General features: G+C 36.4%; 1 protein-coding gene across 9 annotated transcripts in view; it reads right to left on the bottom strand.

Moving 5' to 3' along the window:
- GUCY1A1 (guanylate cyclase 1 soluble subunit alpha 1) overlaps positions 1–22,758 on the bottom strand; it is a 52,470-nt gene that overhangs the window by 10,557 nt on the left and 19,155 nt on the right. For all 9 annotated transcript variants that reach the window (XM_015593291.2, XM_015593287.2, XM_015593284.2 and 6 more), the window contains 6 exons: positions 19,070–19,435; positions 12,956–13,017; positions 9,528–9,586; positions 7,533–8,242; positions 5,532–6,017; positions 2,559–2,702 (listed from right to left, as the gene is read on the bottom strand). In XM_015593291.2, coding sequence (XP_015448777.1) covers positions 2,559–2,702; positions 5,532–6,017; positions 7,533–8,242; positions 9,528–9,586; positions 12,956–13,017; positions 19,070–19,324 — 1,716 coding nt within the window. In that variant the 5' untranslated portion in view covers positions 19,325–19,435. The remainder of the gene's footprint in view (positions 1–2,558; positions 2,703–5,531; positions 6,018–7,532; positions 8,243–9,527; positions 9,587–12,955; positions 13,018–19,069; positions 19,436–22,758) is intronic.

Genomic DNA, 22,758 nt, shown 5'->3' with positions numbered 1-22,758 from the left:
TTCCCTTCTCCACTTCTGAATCTCTCTCTCAACTCCATAGCTTTTTTTTTATTAGGGAATATTCCAAATGTAGGAACAAGAAAATGTTCCAAAGTTTAAGATGCACATCCTGTCCTTTTTCCTGGGTGTATATACTTCTATGTGAAATAATAAGAGACAAAGACAGAATATTATCTCTTGGTAAAAACTTGGATGGAAACCGGCCGAGGGAGTCTCCCATTTGGGGAGCATTTTTAACATAGGTATCTTCTCATCACAGGATTCTAGGAATAGGGAAGGAGGGGTTCCAGAAGTTCATGTCCAAGTTCACTTTCCACTCACTGACTTATATTGCTACTTCAGCTCTCTAGTCTCTGCCATCAGTCCACCTTCAGCTTCCTAAGCCTAGGAGTAAAAACCTGGGCTTTGAAGCCAGATAGCCATGACTCCAAATCCAGATGCATGAGAAACTTGACTATGCTTGTCCATCAGTAAATTGGGGGTTCCTATTCATAATGCTGTTTTAAAGATTAAATAAGACAATATTTAAGTCACAATACCCTCCCTCATATACGCATTATCTATCTCTACTAAAATTACTTGTCACTTCTGCCTCTGTATTATTTCATGGGTAGCTCCTAAGACCATCAGATATTTCCTAGATTAGTACAAATACAAAGGTATGTTTAACATCTCACTTTACAGGTCGTTAAAGGTAAACTATTATTGCCCAGGTAATTATCTTTGAAACTAGCTACAAATAATTCCTCCTACTATAAAACTCTAAAAATATATTTCTACAAATAACAAAAATCCCGTCACTAATTCCCCCACAAACATAATATGTCTTAATTACAAAATACAATTGCAAATTGCTGATTTAAAAAATGTACTTTGAAGCCACAAGTTCTCTCACAAAAAGCAGAGGTGCGGGGGAGGTTGCATAATTACCTTCTTTTAAAAAGTGCAATTACAGACATTAAGTCTGGAAAAGTCAGAAACTGTGATGCTTTTAAAACATAGTTGCAAATTATCATACACTCTTCCTATTAAGACATGGGGTCTAAGTCTCCTCCACTCTGTGCAGGTGTAAGATTGCTTTGACCAGAATATAAGAACTGAGAGCACTCTGAGGTTATAACGCATGTAAGCACATAGGCGAATGGTCCTAGCTGAGCCCAACCTTTCAGCCAACCCCAACAAGCAGCCAGGCAGGTAAGTGAAGCAGCCATCTTGGAATGGGTCCTTCAGTCCAAGTGGTGCATCCAACTATTCCATATGCCCTCAATCATTTGACTTTCTCAGCAGGAGTATCAGATACTGTGAGCAGAGGTGAGGTATTCCTGCGATGCCTCATCCAAATTTCTGATGCACAGAATCCACACATAATAAAAGGTTCGTGTTTTTATAGTAGTAAACATATGGCAGTATGTCACATCACAATATATAACTGAGTAGACAGTCAACCTAGAAAACATTTATGAAGGCTAACATGTATGGTTTGCATTAACATTAAAGAGAGCCAAGAGTAGCAGTACCTTTTTTTTATTGTATTATTATTATCGCCTAGTGCTTTTTCTTCTAAAAAAAAATATCTAATAATAAAACAGAATAATCTAGAACTATCTTTAAAAAAAAGAGAGCCAAAACTAAATTTCTAAATATTCTAGTTTTGTTTAATTTTTTCTTTCTTCTCTACATAGCTTATAGCATACCAGGTAGGTAGGATTCTATATCAAAGGTCTATTTCTGAAGGTCATCAATTGATAAAAATTAAGTGGCAGATTCACCACTAGTGCCACAAATAACGATAACCTGTTCACGTTCTATCTATTAAACCAATCCCTAGCATGTTAATTTTATTTTCTCATTTGCATTACAATATTATTCAGGGATCTGGCTCACCTAGAAATTTTTGAATTTTATATGCCCTGGACAATTCTACTGTAATGTCCACCCCTACAGAGATCGGAAAACTAAAAATTAGATTTTCCAAACTCAGTGGCAATTTCTAGGTGTATTTAGGTTTGGTGGATCGGATACACTTGCATGAGATTTGGAAGCCAGGATTTCTGCTGTGACTGTACTTTTGTCACTTCCAAGTGCAGGCACAATTGTAGAAGTCTTTGGGTTTTCCATGACATGTTTAGCAGAAAGCCTAGTTCCCAGTCACTCATTTTATGCATGTCATGATGCCAGATTTCCATGTTGCTAATTCAAATTATAGCAGGTGCAGTTTTGTCCCGTGGCCAGCAGTAGAGGCAGCAGCTTTCTAAAAAAGGCAGTTTCCTGACTGTGGCTGTGGTGGAATAGTTCTGGAGCCAACTTCCTGATCATGGAAATATCAGTGGTTCTGAAGTGTGGCTTTGGGAGCCATTTTTTGAAAGCTCAGCTTGTAGCTGGCGTCTTTGGTCCTCTCAATGACTCTGTAAACCATTCAGTACCATGTAGTACATTTTTTCCCTCTAAAATAAGAGAGTTCGCTCCCAGCAAATAATCCCGACTGATACACCATTCTTTAGATAACAAGCTAATTAGCACTTACTCTCATTTCCTGGACAATACATGATCTGCCTTACCTTGATCGGTTCTCCATGGGGAGACATGACTTCATCAGAGAGCTCCATCATCTTCAGGGCCATCAGTGCTATCTGAATGGCATGGGTATCACTTTCTTTGTGTAATCCCCCAGCCACACAATATGCATCGCCAATGGTCTCCACCTACACATCACAGATTTTCCTTATTACAAATTAAAGCTCAGAAAGAATCATCCCATATAACATAAAGCAGAAATTAAGAACCATATAGCAGAAATCTCAACATTATCTGTCTTCGATACTGGCTACAAAAAGCTAATAGTTAATTTAATTCCACAAATAATTCACCAAATTATAACAGCTGCATTTTCCTCTTCCTTTAAATATTTATTGTAACATCATATCATCTTACTCTTCTTATCCAAAACTTCTAGTATGGAGAAATGCAGGTGCGAAAGGAAAAAAAGAGACACAGACATATAGTAATTTCTTGATCTGTCTTTCTGCTAATCCCTGGCTTTACCTATTAATTCTCTCTCTTGTTCACTTTGTTCCAATGCCACTGGCCTCCTGCTTTCCCTCAAATGGACCAGACATGCCAGCAATTGCTATTCCACTGACTGGAATAATCTTCCCACAGATAATCACTTGGCTCATCCCTCATTTCCTTCAGCCCCTACTGAAACAGTGCCTTATGAGAAAGGCCTATCCCGACCACCCTCTGTGAAACAGCAGTCACCTCCTACCTTTGCCCTTCTCCCCCTTAACCTGCTCTATTTTTCCTTCAGAATATTACACCACCTGGAATACTATAAATTTACTCATTTGTTTATTGTCCTTCTTTCCCCTAGTAGAACATGAGCTCTCTCAGCTTGTCTATTTTATTAACTCCTATATCACCAGGGCCCAGTATATTCACCAATAAATGAACCAGACAGCAATGCCTAATGTAAGCTTGTCCTTGGAAATGAAAACATAAGAAGTGCTTAACAAAAAGGCTAACATATTACAGGCGATCAATAAGTGTTACTAATTAGAAGAAGCAGTACCCTCAGCCCTACTTGGAGTTAGGTGCCTATCCTCCAGGCGACTGTAGCAGACTTGAGTGCAGCGGGACCTTCATCGTGTCTTACGGGAATCTAACATTTGTCAGTGCCACCCTGTCACTCCTCGCCCCACATGAGAACTCTTCTCACAGGGATCATGCCCCACCCACGCTGGCAAAAGCTAGATGTCCAGTAGGTATTTTTACTCAATAAATACTAACGCAAAAAGATGATCAAAAGATTGAAAGAAAATGAAATTAAATAAAGTCCTGGTAAAATCAGGTCCTGGAATAAATAAACTTAACTATTCCCTGGGAATCATGACACTCATAGGTCAGCCTGTGATTATGCATTCTGTATATCTTAAATTTATTTTATGATTAAGACCTTTTGTTATTTATTTACAGCTGTCTCCGGATATTTTCATGCAAAATGAGAAGTGAAAATAAGGACTGGTAAAGAAGATGATTCACTAGCTTGAGCTGCAGTTGGGATAACAGGGAATCCTTGCAGTAAGGAGGCTGGATTCTGGATACTTGATAGAAGTAATCAATTGGAAATTTGTAGAAGAGAACTACTGCTATCAATCACAGAAGTTTGCAAAGGACAGCAAGACTTCTTTCTCAATTCTGAGAGAGGAGATATTCTCAAAATAGAACCTGTCTACAAATAAATACAGTAAATTCCACAAGAGGCCATCAAGCTTAACCTAACTGAAGCCAATTATTTTATCTGTAATTATACATGAACCTATTTTTGTACCAAGGGATCATGGCTCTGTCTGGAATTTCCTGTTAGAAATTATTAAAAGATACATTTTTTTACTTCTAGCATCTAGATTAGAAAAAAATAGGGGTTTATGTATTCCCATAAATAATATTTGTTTCCTCCTCGATTATTTATTTTATGTTGGGTTAAGCTCTGAAGTGTAAGATTGTCCTGTGGCAAATTAAGAGATGATTCAAGCCACACAAATGAAAAGTATGTTTTATTCTTAATGCCAATATCTAAAACAATGCAAACTACTTTAAATCGGTAAAAATTATGGTTTAATTCTAACGAAGCAGACAGAACATGAAATCTCTTCATTAGTTCTATTGATAATAGTCACATTTTTAAAAAACACTATGGGGGACAATCACTATGCATCCCCAGCACCTAGAATGATGCCTGGTACATCATAGGTACTCAAATCCTGCTGCATGATGAGTAAGAGATACTATTTACCATAATATTTTCAATAGTCCTATGCATAAAGATTATGAGAAATAATGTATATTATGCATGCATGTAAACTCTGTGGGTGGATAATATTTTCTGTTTCAGAAATGAGAAATGTTAACTTTCTCAGCTTGCAAAGCAGGTCAGATAGAGACAAGGTTTGAAGACAAGACTCTCTGATTCATACATCTCCACCTTGGCCTCTCTACCATAATAATGACTTAAGTAGGTAATTTGGATTGCTGTTAACTGGCCATGAAAAGCATCATGTCAACTCTATATTGAATTAATCAAATTAAATGATTTAAATAACCCTCTTTACTTTTACAGATACAGAACAAGGGGTAAGTTTTCCTCGTACAAGCCATACTTTGAATTATCTCAATAGCTCAACTCAGTTTCCACAGTCAAGTGTCAGGTTCATTGGCTTTTAAACTTTATCTTTTCATGGGTCTTACACGCTATCCTCCACTCAGTCTATCATCCTAGTATTCTATGCTTATTCTTTGGGAAGACAATGTAACAGTCCTTTCACAGAATTATCTTTGTTTCTGAGCAGACAGAGCTATTTCTGGCTGGGGAACACCCACATGACTCATGTAGAATGCCTGCTCCCAAGAAGTGGCTCTGAGGATGGCCCTGCAGAGAAAGCCCTTCGTTTGCATTAGAACACAAGCCCTAGTTGCAAGGCTTGTTCTCTGGGACTCTTGCCTGGAAAACAGGCATCGCCCTGCTCCACCCCTACCTTGTAGACATCCAGCTCTCCACACTGCTGGTCAAAGCGCGTGTAGAGTGCGTTGAGCATGGTGATGACCTGCAGTGGTGAACACTGGGAGCAGATGGCAGTGAACCCAACAATGTCTGAGAAAAGCATGGTGACGCTACTGAACTTCTTGGCTTGCACAACTTGCCCTTGCCACAGCTGCTGTGCCACCTCACAGGGAAATATAGAGCAAAGAAGATCAACTGTCTTCTTCTTCTCCTCCTCCAGGGCTTGGTGAGCTTGCTCAAGGGTGGCCTTCAATTTGCCCAGCCTCTTCTTCAGTCCGTCTTGAGCTCTGGCCTGTTCTCCTATCAAGACCACATCCCTCAGAGCATTATGAATTGGGATGTCTGAGAGATAGAGCCCCCGTCCTGTAAAATCTTCCAATCTGTCCACACAAGGTGACCCCAAGAACAAGATCGCACTGGATTCAATGATGTAGATCATTTGGCCTTTGAGATCCATAACCTGTGAAGCAAAGGAGAACTAATTGTTTTTTTTTTTTAATTAATTAATTAATTTGTTATGGCGATATTGGTTAACGAAATCTGGTAAGTTTCAGCTGTACGTTTTAACAGTAAGGCATATGTATGTATTTACATTGTGTGTTCAATTGTTGTGGCTTATTCAAGTTTCCAACACCTTTTTGAGACAAAAGAAGAGGAAGTAGATACAGTAATATTCCTTTTGTACTAAACTTGTTTTTTTTCCCTACCTACTGACAAAGAAAAATATGCCCTCTCATAATTCCAATTTGCATGTCTAAAATGCATGCAGACATTTGAAGAATATGTTGGAGGAAACTCTACACAGAAATCATAATTTTCAATGTGCAGTGCAAAAAAATTCTCGTTTTTAGGCTTTTCTCACTAAGTGGCATGCTGATACTTTTGTTACTAAATTTTTTTGATAGTAGCAGCCAGCAGAAATGGTGTACCAACGGTGCCTTGAAAGAAGTGAGGCTTCAAGTGATCATCCCAGATCACAAGATTTACTTGGATGAGTGTGGATAAATATTCATATTTATGTTCACTGCAGCAAAGACTCAAAAACGACCCAAATGTCCTTCAATAACAGATGGTTAAATAAGGTAGACGAAAACCTTACAATGGGCTATACTACACAGACCTTGAAAAGTGAAAGAGACCTATACGTAATAACAAGGAAGGATGCCCAAAATATATTGCTTAGTAATAAAAAGGAAATTATAGACAGTATTTTTTATTTTTAAACAAAAATATACGTAACTAATGTTTTTGATTTTTTGCTGCAATGGACATTTTTAAGTATTACCAATTATTTAAACATTTAGCTATAGAATTTTTATGACAAAAAAGTAATAAAGCTGTTATATTCTTGGGAACAAACGGTGAAGCTGCTGGGTTATGCGTGTCTAAAAGTTATATGCATCATAAGCCTCTATAGCTTTGCTTGTACTGTCAGCTATGATTTAGCAAACCTCTCCGAAGACTAAGTAATAACCAAAGTTCGCTACCATGAGATGACAGAACATTTTCCCCCATTCTCTAATAATGAGTCAAACGAGTTATTGGTTTTTCTCCATGTATATTAATCATTGACTTAAAAATCCATTTAGTTCTGTCCTATAAGAACCACGTAGTTTTTGTTTGTTGTAGGACAATATCTCTTATTATTCCAAATTAAGTCAGATATTGATGATGATTAAAAACATATATTTATATACATACTTTTCTAATTCAGTTGTAATTACTTCATAAATATTTTAGAAGATAGATTGCATTCAGTGAATATTTGTGAAGTAATAGTCCAAGTAAGCAAGGAAATGAATTCAGAAACGATCTTGTTTTAAATTTATTCCAGTCGTAAAAGTATTCTATAATTGTTTTAAACCTAAATGTTTTATCAAAATGTTTGAAGTGATGCATATATTTGTTCCTTTTTGTTCCTGGTCATTAAATATGAAATTATTTCATATTCAAAATGCTGTTATCTTTCTCTTACCCTTGAAGATTTCTTCACAGAGTTATCCCATCTTCTCACTCGGACTACAAACTGCATATTCAACATAGTCATGATCCCGCTAAACGTTTGGTTGATTTTTGGAGTCAGAATTTCAAAGTACTCTTCAAAATTTGGCTTTCCTTGAAAGTCCCTCCTGTTCATCAGCCTCCTGATGCCATTGCCAACTTGCAGAATTGTCATATCTTTGTCAAACATGAAATGGAACGGAAATGTCTTGCAGAAGAGAGATGCGGGAATGACCAGTGAGGACTGTGGTTTGCCCGGGGACAAGGATGGTTTGGTGCTCTTGACATGAACGGAGTATAACAAATAGGGCTGATTGACAAACTCGCCACCATCGTTGCGGAAGCAGGAAGGCATTAGCGACACTTCTACTTCGGTTTCGTACAAGATGTGAGCAGCTGCCTTAATGACGCCGGGAAGAATCAGGGACGTGACCTTCTTAGGGAAGAAATAGTAAACATTTAGGAAATCGTTATCTTTATCCAGGCAGAGAATGGAGGCGTCGTCAAGCTTGCCCTTCTTTTCTGCTTCTTGGCAGTGGCTGCTCTGTTTCAGAAGGGTGCTGAAGCTATTTAAAAAATCTTTGAGGGTTCCTCCAACCACACCCAGGATGTGTTCATCTTCCTCATAACATATTTTAAAAAGTTCTTCACCGAGAGATTCTTTGATGATCTCCGCTGGGACCCCTGAAAGCACAGAATACATTTTCTGCCATATCAAATGTGTCATCTTGGCAGAGCTATGCTGTTACTACCATATTTAACATGATTTTATTTGATGATTTAGTTCTCTTTATCTATGGTAGTAAGAGTTCCAACCCAAATTAACCATCTATAGTCAAATAATCTACATAGATTAGGTACTAAAATTCTAGTAACTTTGAATAAAAATCTCAGTTAATTAAAAAAGAATGATCGATTCGGTATAACACACAACTTTTTATTTCCTTTAAACTTAACAATAAATGAGCTATTGAGATTACAGAAAAAGGTCCATTTCCAAAAAAGTTCTCCTACCTCGTTAACAATAAAACCAGTGCATCTCTTTCACCCTCTCAGAGCATCCAGGAGTATAAGCTTCAGACACGAGAATTAATTTGAAATCACTAGTCAGGAAACTCAATTATGTCATTTTTCTTTAAAGAAGATTAAAATAATTTTTTTCTGCATTCTTGTTGTTTAATGTTACTCAAATGGATGTTTGAAATATATTATTTACTTTCTACAACTTCTTCCCTAACTTCTTTTATTCTTTAAACTCTGTGTACTACATTTTTCTCATCTGTAACTTAGGAAAAACAATAGTCCCCTCTTCACAGCACTATTGTGATATGTGGAGATGTTTAGAATAGTGCCTGGCTCCTAGGAAAAGTTCAATATAAGTTAGCCATCATCAACATCATCATCATTAATGTTATTCAATTCTTAATATCTTGTACTTTTAGAAAAATTTAACCTGTTATTCCATCTACTAAAACTTTGAAAAGGAAAGTATGACAAAGTTACTATATCCTTGTTTTTCTAAACTAATTATTAATATGAAAGCACTGTTTAGCCTTTTTCCCATGATTGTTTACCAACTTTTAAAAAAATTCTTTCACTTTGTTGAGTACGATTTTTCACACATAAGCAAAGAATGCTTAGTTTAACTTCAAGATCAAAGTATATAAATGTCTGAGTCAGCTTCCCATGCAGCTTTATCTACTTTTCAGCAAATAAACAATATAAAAAGAAGAAATGTTTTAGGTCAAACAAAAATATATAGTATAAAAAAAGAGTTCGTCTTTAGGTCAACACAATATACAATATTGAACACTTCATATTGGAAGTTGCCAAATAAATATAAATATTTTAGGAGAAAATATTAGTTCTGGAGTTAAGTATTTTCTACTAATAAAAAATATTAGTTTACAGGCAAAATATTAGTCATATAAGTATTTTCTAATTACATACACTTAAACAATTTTATTACCTGCTGCAAGTGCGTGGTCTGCAATTATATTTTCAAAGTCTTCTCTTTCCACAGATTTCCTGAAATTATTTCAATATTTTAAATTATAAACTGACGAATGCTAAAATTTAAGATTATAAAATGCAGAAATCATGACAGAAAAGAATTTAAACTACATTTTCTGTAAAGGTGAATCGTGACTATTAAGTCTGTTACAGGAAAAGAGCAGTTACACTTACAATCCAAAACAATGTTAGAAACCTCCCAAATATACCTGATTTAGAGTGTTTCATCATTTTTTATGACCTGCACTTACCTTTTAGGAGAACTTTATATAGGATAATATTACAAAGGCCTGCACTGGCAGGAAACCCGGAGTATAAAATGGGCCAGAAGGAGATGGTTATAAAGCAAACCACTTTTTTTGATAATCCAACTGAGAAGAAACACCTACATATTGATGGATTTCACTTTTAAGCATCAATACTTCTTTCCTAAAGCAAACATATAGTATACCCTGCTTTCGAGTTTTAGGTTCTATATATTTGACTTTCAGACATCACTACATTAAACTGTTATCCTTGATCTTGTGTAAAAATTAGTAACTAAAGAATTTTATTTTTTATTCAATTACTGCATTGGCGTCTATTGCACAGTTTATAATATAGTGGCATACATTTTGATTGATAGACGGCTCTGACAATTTCAACTGGACAACTTGTCAATTCATGTTTGCCTCATTATTTTGTGATGATTTCTGATAGTGATGATTGATTATGAGCAAATTTGCTAAATTACCAAATCATATTTAATAGACACTCAAGTTGTATTTGTGGTTCAGTTTACCTTTAGACAAGCCAAGTTTAAAAACAGGCATAAATCTAAAATTCTGAACAGATTTCAATAAAACAAAGGAAATATTTCCAAGAAGGAAATATAACAAAAGGAAATATTTCCAAGAAGGAAAAGTGTTCAGGCTACTTACTTAATAACATAAAGGCATACTGCTTATAATTATTTAAAATACTAAGTGGAAATATTTTCTTATCTAAATTGGTTGCAGATCACTATGTGATATTACCTAGAATGATTCCAGACATCCCCAAAGCCCTTGATATATATATTAATTTATTGAGTTGACATTAGTTAATAATAACATTATATAAGTTTCAGGTATATGTCCTTATAATACAGCATATGTATAATCTATTGTGTGCTCACCACCAATATCTAGTCTCCTTCCATCGCCAAAACCCTTGATATATATTATTTTATACTAATCAGTCTTTAGATTTGCTTCTTTTTGTCATTTAAGCAATTTCTATTTTATTCTAAGCAATAAGAAAAAATCTGCTCAGAGAACTACAATTCTGCCAACTCCTAGCACTCATGATATGAGATGTGAGCAAAGCTTATATATAGTAAGTCCAAATGGCACATAGTGCATTTCAAAATAAGTTCCATATCTGAACCTTCAAAATAAAATAGAGAGGTGTGATCTTACATGTACACCAGCAAATGTGTGTGTGTACAACACACACGTACACACACACCAGCCATGAGTTCATACATAAGATGTTAACAAAAGGTCCTAGAAAAAGAAACAAGTAACCCAGAGAGCTATCAGAATGGCTGTACTAAAACTCATTCACTTAAATAAGAGGTGGGGGGAGGGGGCTCCTGTCTTTCTTTCATTCAGGGACTGTTTATAATTTAATAAACTGGTTTTTGTTTTTTCTTTGTTTTTGTTTTGCTTTTCAAGTCACATAAGATAATAAGCAGTACACGCAAAAGGAGTTAAGGTGTGTTCAGCAGTTGGTAACATGAGAGCAATAGAAATGGCAGCTTCTTTGCCAAAAAGAAGATGGGGAGAAAAAAAAACAGAAACAAAGAGCATACCCGAGAACTGAAAAAGCAAAGCAGAGAGAAGCCATTTGGCATATCAGCAGGCACTCTTCTGAGAAAAAAAAGTCCCTCATTTTATTTCAACAACTTAATGATTATCACTAGGACAATTTAAAAGTACGGTCAACTCTAAGAAATCAGGGTAGTAAAAAATTTGTCAAGATTTCCAAATAAAATGATTTTTTGTTTGTTTAGTTTTGAGATTTTTAAAGAGATACACTGCTGGGAACACATCCTAATGGAATGCCTGCATCTATCTTAGGAACATTTCAGAACACAAAGCCCTGAGAATAAATTTTGAGTAGACCGGCTGCCAAGGACTTAAGCAGACAGACACAGTAGCTCAGCTACAATGACTGTGGGTATCTTATCAGCTTGACTGAGAATTAAGGTCAGAGGCATTCTGGAATGCTTTTCATATCACTCGTGTAAACAAAGCTTCTGGCAAACACATGGATTCACACTCTCTTCTTCTGGACCTGTCTGTGACCCCTTCTTGGCAGCCTGCTGCCTGCAGTCTGGGACCAGCTAGTCAGCAAGGAAAATTAAGCATAGATAATCCACAGAATAGATTATTCACTCATGAGTTGTAGAGAGATGAATGAATTTATAAAATATTCCTGACAATGGTATTGGTTTGCAAAACTTCAATGTTCAAGTTTGTAAATCTGAACTCAAGTATTTATTCTATCATTTACAGATGAAATAATCCTTAAGATTTCAGGGAATCAAAAACAAGGCCAAATCAAGTTATCCACAGCAGTAACTGTGCCAAGATATACTTGAAAAATTGACTCCACAAATCAGATTTTTAAAATTATATGTTCAGCCTCTACAGAAAGCTTTCTTAAAGAAAATATCAAAGACAGAATACAAGAAAAAGTATAAACAAAACTGATATTCAACCAGTGCACACCAGTGAAACCGAACTGGTTATGAAAATACTGAAACACATGCCTAAGAATGAATAGTTGCCGTCCCAGACCCCCGAGTTACCTGCCTTAATACTTTTTCCATCTCCTCCTGATGCAGCAATTAAAAGTTTAACCTGGGGAACAGGGTAAAGGTGGGGGGCAAAGTTGGAGAAAGGAGGCACTGGGACTCTGCTCCAACCTTCCAGCATATCCTTCAAGCCAAGAGTCTGTACTGAGTGCCTGTTAACTTAACATGCCTTACCTTTAAGTATTTTAGAAATCACCCCTTATTAGAAAAGAAGAGGTCTACGGAAGCTTGTTAAAAGCAACGGTAGATGGCAACATGGTTAAAATCACGGGCTCTGAAAAACCCAGGTTGGAAACTCAGTTCTGCCTTTTCCTAAACCCCTTTAAAATCTTAAACATTTTATGTAAACCTGAGTTCAGTGGTGCATGAAATGTGAAAAATGAATGCACTCACTTTCAGATTAGTGGCAGCTAAAACATGGTCCCGTTTCTGGCACACCGCGAGGATGCGAAACATGCTGCCACTTTCACTGAGTGTTGGTTATTAGCAGCAGTACCAGTGACAGTAACAGGAAATCACACAATTAAAGTGGTTCAATTTACCTGCTGTCTTTTATTTTGTGTTTTGCCAGTGTTCTCTGAAGTGCAAGGTTCAGCCGCTCAAACTGAAAATAGAAAAGAAAGGTTTAAACATTCCATTAAACAATAATAAATTATTTGAAAATATATATTTTAAAAATTCGTCCTGCAAGTTTCTTGTGAAGAGGCAAATATGTTATTACTTTAATAAGTGTCATGAATTTACACTTTGGAAAGTGGAACTGGTTTTCCATGGGTTTCTTCAAACCTGGGAAGAAACAACAAGGTCAGATTAATTTGAGATTGGACGTGGACTGTGGCCCACAGGCTCTGTCCTCGGTGTGCGGTCTCACTGATGGCCACAGAACAAGGTCAAGCTGAGCCGGAGTCCAAACAGAAGACTCTAGTTTGGTAATGTCAGGTCTCCCATGAAGGAATCCTGGGCATCACTTTCTCCGGGTCAGGAAATCCCCTCGGAATGGCTAAAGCCAAGAGAACCCGCTCCTTTCACAAATTCCGTGCCCAGCCACGCCAGTGACTCTCCACCCTTAACTACATATTACTGTTTCATGTGTCATTTAGACCTCCTGGTCTGGAAAACTCTGGAGCTACCCTCTCTTTCCTCTTCCTTTTATCCCTTAAATCCAATCTGTCACCAAGATCCTTGATTTGAAACCAACCTTGGATTTATCCTTACTTGTACTAATTTCCTTTCTTTGAACCGGTAGTCTTCACCAAATACTTACGATTTTACTCCCTTTGATTGATGTTTGAGTATTTCATGAATTTTCCTGTACTGTAAGATATTTGTATATAAGTCTCCATACTTGTAAACATTTGTTGATGATCTATTAATCTTTTTAACAGCTTGTTGTGTCAAACTAGTTAATAAGAGGAAGCAGAGCATGGTTAAGCAGTGCTGCCGAGTTTTTATTTTTTTGCGCTTCATTTAGAAATCATATGTATTTAATGTATATATATATAACTTAAGTCTTTCTGTAGTTTACCCAGAGGAGAGTGCAAAATTTTCTGGCTATGTTCCAAGATGGGAAATTCCTTTCTCCTTAAGAACTATTTATATCTCTTTTAGAGTTTCCACTGGTCAAGTGAGGCAGTAGAGTTCAGCAAAACAGACCAAGCTTCTGTTTTAATAAGCTATGAAAAGGACTTTCTGTTTTAATGTGCGTTATAGAGCTTAGAAAAGAAATTTGAAATTTATTTAAAAATAATGCAAATAGAAAACTTAATTTTAAAATGTAAAACAACTTCTCTGATCTGTCCAATAAGGAGATACATCTGCCTCAGAATGAAACAAAGGCTGGTGGGAGACTGATCCAGTGGGCAAATTCTGAGCCAGGTTCTGGGGACCTACATGATAGCAAGGGACAGGATGTCTGGCTGGGGAGAAACACATTCGGGAAGGAAAGTATGGGCACATTTCTCAGCAGTGTTTTCCGTGAAAGAAAAAAGGTATGTTAAATTGAAAACTGTAAATGAGGTAGATCAGCCAGGGTGATTGAAAACCTTGACTTTCTCAAGGTCTTTTTACTTTGTAGACAGTTACTCTGGCAGTACTAACTAACACCAGCATATTCAGGTGGTTTAAAACTCATGAAACCATGGGTAGCTGTGAGTTCTTTCTTTCTGCAAAGCATATTCACGTGGGCAAAGGGGTCGTTGCCTTTGTGCACGAGCTTTCAGTTTTCCTTCATGCATTTGCCACCTCCCACTATTATTATTATCATTATTATTATTATTAGCATTAGCATTATTATTATCTACGTCCTCCACTAGAGTAGAAACTCCAAAAGGGAAGGAAATACCTATTCTGTCCACCACTCTCTGTCCAGTACCTAGAACAGTATTTGGCCATAGGAGATGGTTAATATATATTGAAGTGAATGAATAAATGACACTCCTGTCAGCAATTCAGTTTTGAAGGCTTCATCTATAAAATTATGAAGCAATAGAGCCAAGTACAGAGGTGTTACTCTTTTAGCTTGTCTATATATGAGTTTAGATCATTTGAATTAGATTTGTTTACATAGCAATTGCTGCTCTGACTAGGAGCTTCTGATGGGCAATGAGAAAAGACAATTCATCTGATTTTGCCACGAAGAATTGTTCCTTCCTCCTCCCGAGTTCTAGTGGAGACATCGTTCTCTCTCTTTTTACCTCAGATTAAACCCTCAGGTACACTTCTTGACCTTTCATTTCCTTCTCACTCTCACCAGAAACTTATTTTTCTAGTGTTTTCCACCTATCATAAATGCTGTCATTGTCAGAGGGGAGGAGAAATGGTCCCTCTTCCCATTGCTGGGGTTGGTGGCACACCTGTATTCCTGACTTTGCATTTTAAATCGGACTTTGTTTTTCTAAAGAAAAAAGCGTTGAAGTCCTAGCAAAGCTTTAATAGCAAACTTTAGTGATATTATGGGTTAACAGACTTATATCTACTTTCATAATATACCACCGATCCTCTGGAAAACTGTTATTAGTCCAAAACAAAACCCACAAGCTTACCAGGCAAAACGTTTATTGGTAAAGGCCACTGGTGTATAGAGTTTCCTGCCTTGGATCTGTAGCTCCCCTAATATATCCTTAGCCCAAATCCCGGGATGACGCAAATAGACAATACGCCATTGGCCACAGGCAGGACTCAACGTTAAGTGAGACCTGTCATGCACAGCCAAACTCAGAGCTTCATGACACAATCAACCATCAGGTGATTGCTCTAGGAAAGTCAGATACTCCACATCCCAACAATTCTATACGCTGATTTTTAGTTTAATGTGGTATTTTAGGACTAAATCCAATATTTTCTTCAAAATTAGTTCCCTGCAATCCAAAACATATAAATAGTGTGTAGTAGTCTCCTGTAGATTTTTAGTGCCCAGCACTCAAACTCTCTTTTATTTGGGAAAGTCTCCAATGTCGAGTTTTGGAAAAATGGGCTCTGCTTACATCCATGATCCTCAGACCTTGAAGTGTTGTGAATCATGGAATTTCTGATTCACAGAAGGGGGCCTGTCCCTAAAAGTAAATAAAGTGTTGCTCTCAAGTTTGTTTCTCTTGACCATTATCTTTTGATTTGATAAAGGATAGATAGGTATTCATTGTTAAAACAAGTACTTTTCTCACAAATACACTATATGTTATTAATACTTCAGGTATAATTGCTATTTGGCTCTATATTGCTATGAACACCGAATGGAAGTTCATTGGTGTAGTTTAATTATTTCAGTTGATTTTCAACTTTTCTGCAGTTTTTAATTATTTTCTACACCATAGATAGTTCAATTCATAAGGATAAATTATAATTGTTTCTTTTTTTCTTCTTGCAACCCAATATGATAGAACCCACTTAGAAACTTCAAGATTCTCCTCAGATCTTCTTAGTCTCACGAGTTCTTTGATTTGGGGTAAAATCATTTATCTAAGCTTATTCGATTCAATTGATTCAATTTAGTTAGTGGTTTCTGACGTACTACAACTGTGGCTAACACCACAATGCAAGCTCCTAAAGACACTATGCCTGAAAGCCTGCAGGATTATTGGAGAAGAATAACCATGAAAAATGTGCAAACAATATTATAACAGAATTATGAATGAGATTCAGAGAACTTTCCATCTCTCCAGTTATCTCTTTTACTTAAAGCAAGTGGCCTAACTTTATGTGCCTCAATTTCTTCAAAGTGAAAAGTTTGCTTTAGAAGACCAACAAGACCCTTCTAAGTCAGCCCTACTATCCCACAACCTTGGAATGACATCTCTCACTTTAAATTTGCTAAGAATAATGAATGTTAATACTTGCCCCCCAATTAAAAACACAAATTGGGGAGTTAAATCTGATTCTCTAAAATAAGAACTATAATGCTGTCATATGATATTTTGAGTGTCTTCCTTTGGATTACTGATAGAACTGAAACTAAACAGTATGCTAGAATGAAATTCGTCTACTTAAAAAACAATTGGGAAAAAAGTGCTATTTAATTAAAGACATGTAGACATTTGGACAGTTGATGAAGTAATCTAGATTATTATTACCCAATTCAAATGCATCCAACGTTAGGACATTCACTATTATAAGGCAAATGGCCTCAGTCATCAGAGAAAGTTCTAGTCATTAATGTCAATTGTACCCCTTCTGCCTCTTAGAATTCTTATAGCCTTGCCTCCTCTGTCTCCAAATGATGGTACAGTCAAATCTTAATGAACACTCCTATGAGTTCACAAACAACACAGATTATTCTAAATAAAGACAAAGAAAAAAGTAAAATATTATTTATACTGGTAATCAGAATGTTTTTAAAAGAGCTTCCAATATGTGTATGACTTCTACTTTAGGAATTCAAAATTAATCAAACAAACTAATGAAGCCAACGTGGTAATGACAAGACTCAGAGGACGCATGGAGGCTCTCCAGCTTCCCTATGATCACCATCTGTTTGACTCCAGGCATCTCACTCTGTCCTTGGAAATGAGAGTACCAACCACCTCCCAAACTGTGATGCCAACCGACTCCTTGACAAGGGCTGCATCCCTCACCCCAGCCAAAGCTTGCTGCCTAGTGTCTAACGTGGGCTGAGAATAATTAAATATTTCTATTTCAGAGGGCATTAACCAAAGTACTTTTGAGTAATATTATACTTGAAATAAATTCCTTCAACATTCTGTTCATTCCAACTTATCCATCCTTCAAGCTTCAATTCAAGTCTCTTTCTTCTCAGTCGCTTGAGCTCATATTGTTTGAAAGCAGTAATTGCTTGCTCTGCCCTTCAAAAGCTGTGTGACTCTGCTCAAGTTTCTTAACCCCCCTAGCCCTTGCTGGAAGTGAGACAAGAATGATTTGAAGTTCCTTTCATTCCTAAAAGGCAGCACGTCTATGTGTGGTTCTTCTGTGCTTCTGTGCTGAGTTCATTAAAAACTATCAGTGCATTACGATAGCTGGAATCTGATCATACCAATGTCCAATCTCATGAGTTAAGTGAGTTTCTATAAAACTGAACACTGACAGAGTGAGGAAGAAATCTTGAAGACTTTCAGCTGCTGTTCTCTTTAGCCCTGCGAGGGGAGGGGGCTCTCTGCATGCCCCTTCTCTTCCTCAGACATTTGACCTAATTAGGTATATGCCCTATCTCCAGAGTTTTCTTAAAGGTGGATTAACAGAAGGTGCACCATACCTCAAAACAGCATTAGACTAAGCCAGTCACAGATATATATCTAACAACACATAGGTATTGGCAACGACAGCACCATGACCCTGACCCAAAGGAGCAGATCAAGCCTGGTTTGAGTAGAAACTTCAGACTCACAACCAGCAAGAAAAGGGAGATTTCCCACTTCAACGAATTGTCAGGGAATGCATGATGCTCTTTGGAATGAAAAGAAGAAAATACTGCAGAAGATAAGTTGTTCTTCAAGGAATTTAATTTAATAGCTAACTACTACTAGACATTTATGGTATGGTAAGAGCTATGGATTACTTTCTTCACGCTCATTAAAACTCCAAAGGGTAGAAATTGTTATCATTTCTATTTTATAGATAAGAAAGCTGAGGCTAAGGGGGTTAAGCAGTTGCTCAAAGCTTGTGAGAGTGCAGGAAACTTCTGAAAAGAATTCAAGATCTTAAACATTTTTAATTAAGTTTATTGAATTGACATTGGTTAATAAAAGTACATAGGTTTCAAGTGTACAACTCAATAATACATCATCTGTACACTGTATTGTGTGTTCACCACCCAAAGTCAAATCTTCTGTCATCATATATTTGACCCTTTTACCCTTACCTACCTCCCCCACTCTACCCGGTTCCCTCCGGTAACCACTAAACTTTTGTCTGTGTCTATGAATTTTTGTTTGTTTGTTGCTCAATTTGAATAAAATCATATGGTTCTCAACTTTCTCTGTCTGACTTATTTCACTTAGCATGATAATCTTAAGATCTTAAATGTTTTAAGATAAACACAACTTAAGAATATGATTGTTTCAAAGGCATGTTTTTATACATTTCCAGGAAATAGTCTACATCTATTACAGCCTTGAAAGTGAGAAAGCAAGTGCTTACATCTTCCTTCAAAATACATTCTTTTACAATGTTCAAAATATCAGTAAAATCTCTAAAGGGCAAGCACTTACCTCTGGGAAAATCAGTTTGCAAATGCTCTCTGCCAAAGTGTGGAGGTAGACACGGCTCCGACTGGTCTTTCTTTGAGGAATACTTCCTTGTACATTCTTTTCAGGGACGTCCTGACAGATGGTCAGAGTGGCTGTGCCGCTCTCGGAGCTTCCAGCTACCTCTTCTGCTGGCTCTTTAGGGACCTGCCCTGGTGCCAGTAAGGAAAAAGGACATTCCCCTGTGATCTTGAGATCCTTCAGCTTCGTACAGAACATGGTGTTGGTGGCCTCGCCCTATGTGGATCTTGTCCTGGTGAGCTGTTATTCTTATGTGGGACTGACCAATAGAAGCCACTATCAGATCAAGGACACTGGTGACTGGGGTGTCTACGGGCAGCAGAAAGAACAGAAAGAGGAATGACTTTATACACTTAAGAAAACAGAAAAAGACAGGTGTGAAAAAGCAAAAACCATACAGTCATATTGTATTTTCAAATAAAAAAAAAATTCTGGCAGAAATGTCAATTATAATATGGATGGAACATTTAGTGAAGAGCTTTAATATGTGTGTGTTTAGTATACTAGTAAAATATTTGCTTTTAATATTTTAATATTTTTCAAATGGGATATAATTTTCTCCAAAGTGTCCTTATTAGCACAAACTACTCATGCCCATTTTTATAACCCATTTGGTCTAGTTTGATTCCACATGAATGGACCTATGGTTTTAAGACAGAAGCAAAGTCTAAATCTATGTTTTATTAGGGCTAATACTACTACATCCTCATTATGCTGTCATTACGATAAACGAGAAAGCATAAACCAATGTTTCCCAGACATAACTAAATATATATATACACATATATTTGATGCCCAAGTATATGTTTTCAGATCTGAAACACTGGCTTTTATTTATATAAAAAAATAATAATTGAAATGATTACTACAAAAGACACTTGTCTTTAAAGTCGAATAATTTTAAAATATTGTCAAATTGAAAAACAATATTTTTTCAAAGAACTCTTGATCCCTAAAAACATGCCACTGGATTTTTAAGCGCCTCTGGATCCGAATCTAGATAACACTGGAGTAAACCAGAAAGGCCTCTCTTCCCAGAGGTCCACTGAAATCACACACAGGGCCATTTCTGCAAACTTTCCCTGTATTTTTTGTTTTTATTGATGTTGAGATTATGAATCCCCACATAAATCACAACTCATTTATCATTAGTTGTTCATCAGTGGAACTGTCTGGTTGCGAGTTCAACCTATGCACAATGCTAATGGTCTTGATTAGCTGGGTTCGCCAACTATTTCTATTCTTGGAAAATCAAAAACACAAAAGTGTGGAAAAGAACCCATGTGTACTAACCCCTACTATGTGCCTGACACAGTGCAGAGAACTCTGTATTCACATCTAAGCCTCGTAGGAGTCGTTTAATCCTCATAGCAACCATATGACTCAGGTATTATTATCCCCAAAGGGCCAGAAGTTCAAAAGTTTAGGTCGTTTTCTTTCATTTGAAGTGAGTGACGGCGCTAAAGTTCAAATATAGGTCCCTCTGACTCGAGTCCATGAGTTCTCTATTAATCTACACTCATATTACCAAATTATACTAGTTTTTAAATAATCAGGCTTAATTTATAAACTAGGATTAATTTATCTTTAAGATACGGCTTAGAAGTTTATATTAAAAAGAAAACAACATAATTCTTCTGTTCATTGACTAGTGGCATTTAAATCATCCAGGATAAAGCCTTATACTTCAGGTTTTAGAACTAGAGTTCAATTATTATTTTTCTTTTCTATGCACCTCAATACTTTTAATATGTTCTTAACATGTATAAGCAATAGCTTGTAATTTGTCACAGATAAGTTATCTGATAAGTTTAGGACAATGGACAATGCATTTTCTGAAATGAGAAAAATAAGAAAGCTGAATTCCACATCTGACAACCCTTGAGGTGTCACTGCATATTAAGTATGAGTGAAGATTATGGATGCTGACAGGCCAGAAGAAGCTGTCAGTACTTTCTGTTACTTAAAGTCATACCCCAAATCTATGATCACATGTAATTTATGAATCTTCCAGAAGGTACAAGGAAGATACTATATATTCATGAGCAGAAAATATATTCTGTTAGAGTAGAATAGGGAGCTCTCTATCTCAGCAGACTACTGAGTGACACAAAGGTGATTTGGTGATAGGTAGAATAGTTACTTGGATTCTGGAAGACTTAAAAATTTAAAGCTCTCCACTACATTTCTTTTCAGACTCAATTCCACAAAGATTTGTTTCTCGGGCTTTGATATATCTCAGCATAAGTCTGTTACTATTTACTGATTATAGGATGAATGTAATCAAAGTATAGAACTGCTTCCTAAAATAAATTATTCTGGTACATATTAGAGTTTTAGTACTAGATTTAGAAATGTGATATAATATAGTTTATGATAAAGTCTTCCATTAGCTTAATCTTCTCATAAACTCATATTGAGTTTAGGGAAACTCAATATTTTTATTCTGATCTTCCTATTCAATCTCATTGCAGCTAGATACGACCGACCAGTCAACCTTCCTTGAAATTCTCCTGTATTGAACAGTATTATAATTTCCAGAAAATGTGCCTAACACTGTTTGTTATTAAACTAAGAACAGCAACAGGAAACAAGTTGTGCTTACTTCAAGATCAGTTAAGTGTTTAGTCTCATTAAATCACAAATGTAAAAACAAACTAATGAGCATTCTTCATCTGTTCAAATGATGAAATTACACCAAGAAACAGATGCACACAGTGCCAATACCTTGGAAACCTATGTTTGTCTGGTGTTTGCCTGCCAGGAATACAGAACAGTCCCTCAACTCAACCAGGGATGTGTTTTCATGTGTAACATTAGCAGTAGCTTCACAAATGACTTGGTCATTTGCTGAATCCAGTACATAAGTGGTTGTAGAAATGATAGAAACATGGTAAAGGAAAAACAAATTAATTCAAGTAATAAATTTGGTGACAAAGCCTTGGCAAGCCATGGGATGTATGTTCCCAGAAACTTGGAGAAATATTTGCCATTTCCAAAGTTGATGATTAAACAGCCTCCAAATATACTGAATGTGCTCTCCCTCTTGCTAGTAAGTGATTAACTGTTTCGGTGAGAGTAATGACCCAGGTACTGACCTCATATTAATAACCAGGGTGCCTTACTGTTTGGGTAAAGGAGTGCTCCATCATTTAAACTCTAGGAGGTAATTAAGCAAAAAAACCTTGTTTTCCACATGTAAAAAGACCTGAGGTACTCTATAACACAGAAAGCCTCTTCTACAACAGCAAGTAATAAAGAGTAGATTTTAAATCAGATTTGGGAGGGGTGAGACTGCTAAGAACTAAGTCTCTACAGCAAAAACAAATACTTATATCCAATGTTCAATATCAGACTTAGCACCTGGCTGTGCCCAAGTCTGTGGTTAAGGAGATATTAGTGTTTTAAGATGAAATTCCAAAGCCCAGATTTTTAAGAGTAGCTGAGAGAACTTCAAAATAAACTGCCTCAGTAAGGATAGTTTGCATATTCCAACACAGATTGTAACAGTCATTTTTATAAATAAATGTCAAGAAAACATCTTAATTTTCAGGTAGACTGAAAATCTAGAAAGTTTCCATTCCTCCAAAATTGGAAAAAAATTAAATAAATCACATAAATCAGACTTTTAA

Source organism: Pteropus alecto, unplaced genomic scaffold (genome assembly GCF_000325575.1).
Source record: "Pteropus alecto unplaced genomic scaffold, ASM32557v1 scaffold166, whole genome shotgun sequence".
Classification (NCBI taxonomy): Eukaryota; Metazoa; Chordata; class Mammalia; order Chiroptera; family Pteropodidae; genus Pteropus; species Pteropus alecto.
Note: the sequence above shows the minus strand (reverse complement) of the source record. Positions and strands in the feature narration are given on the sequence as shown.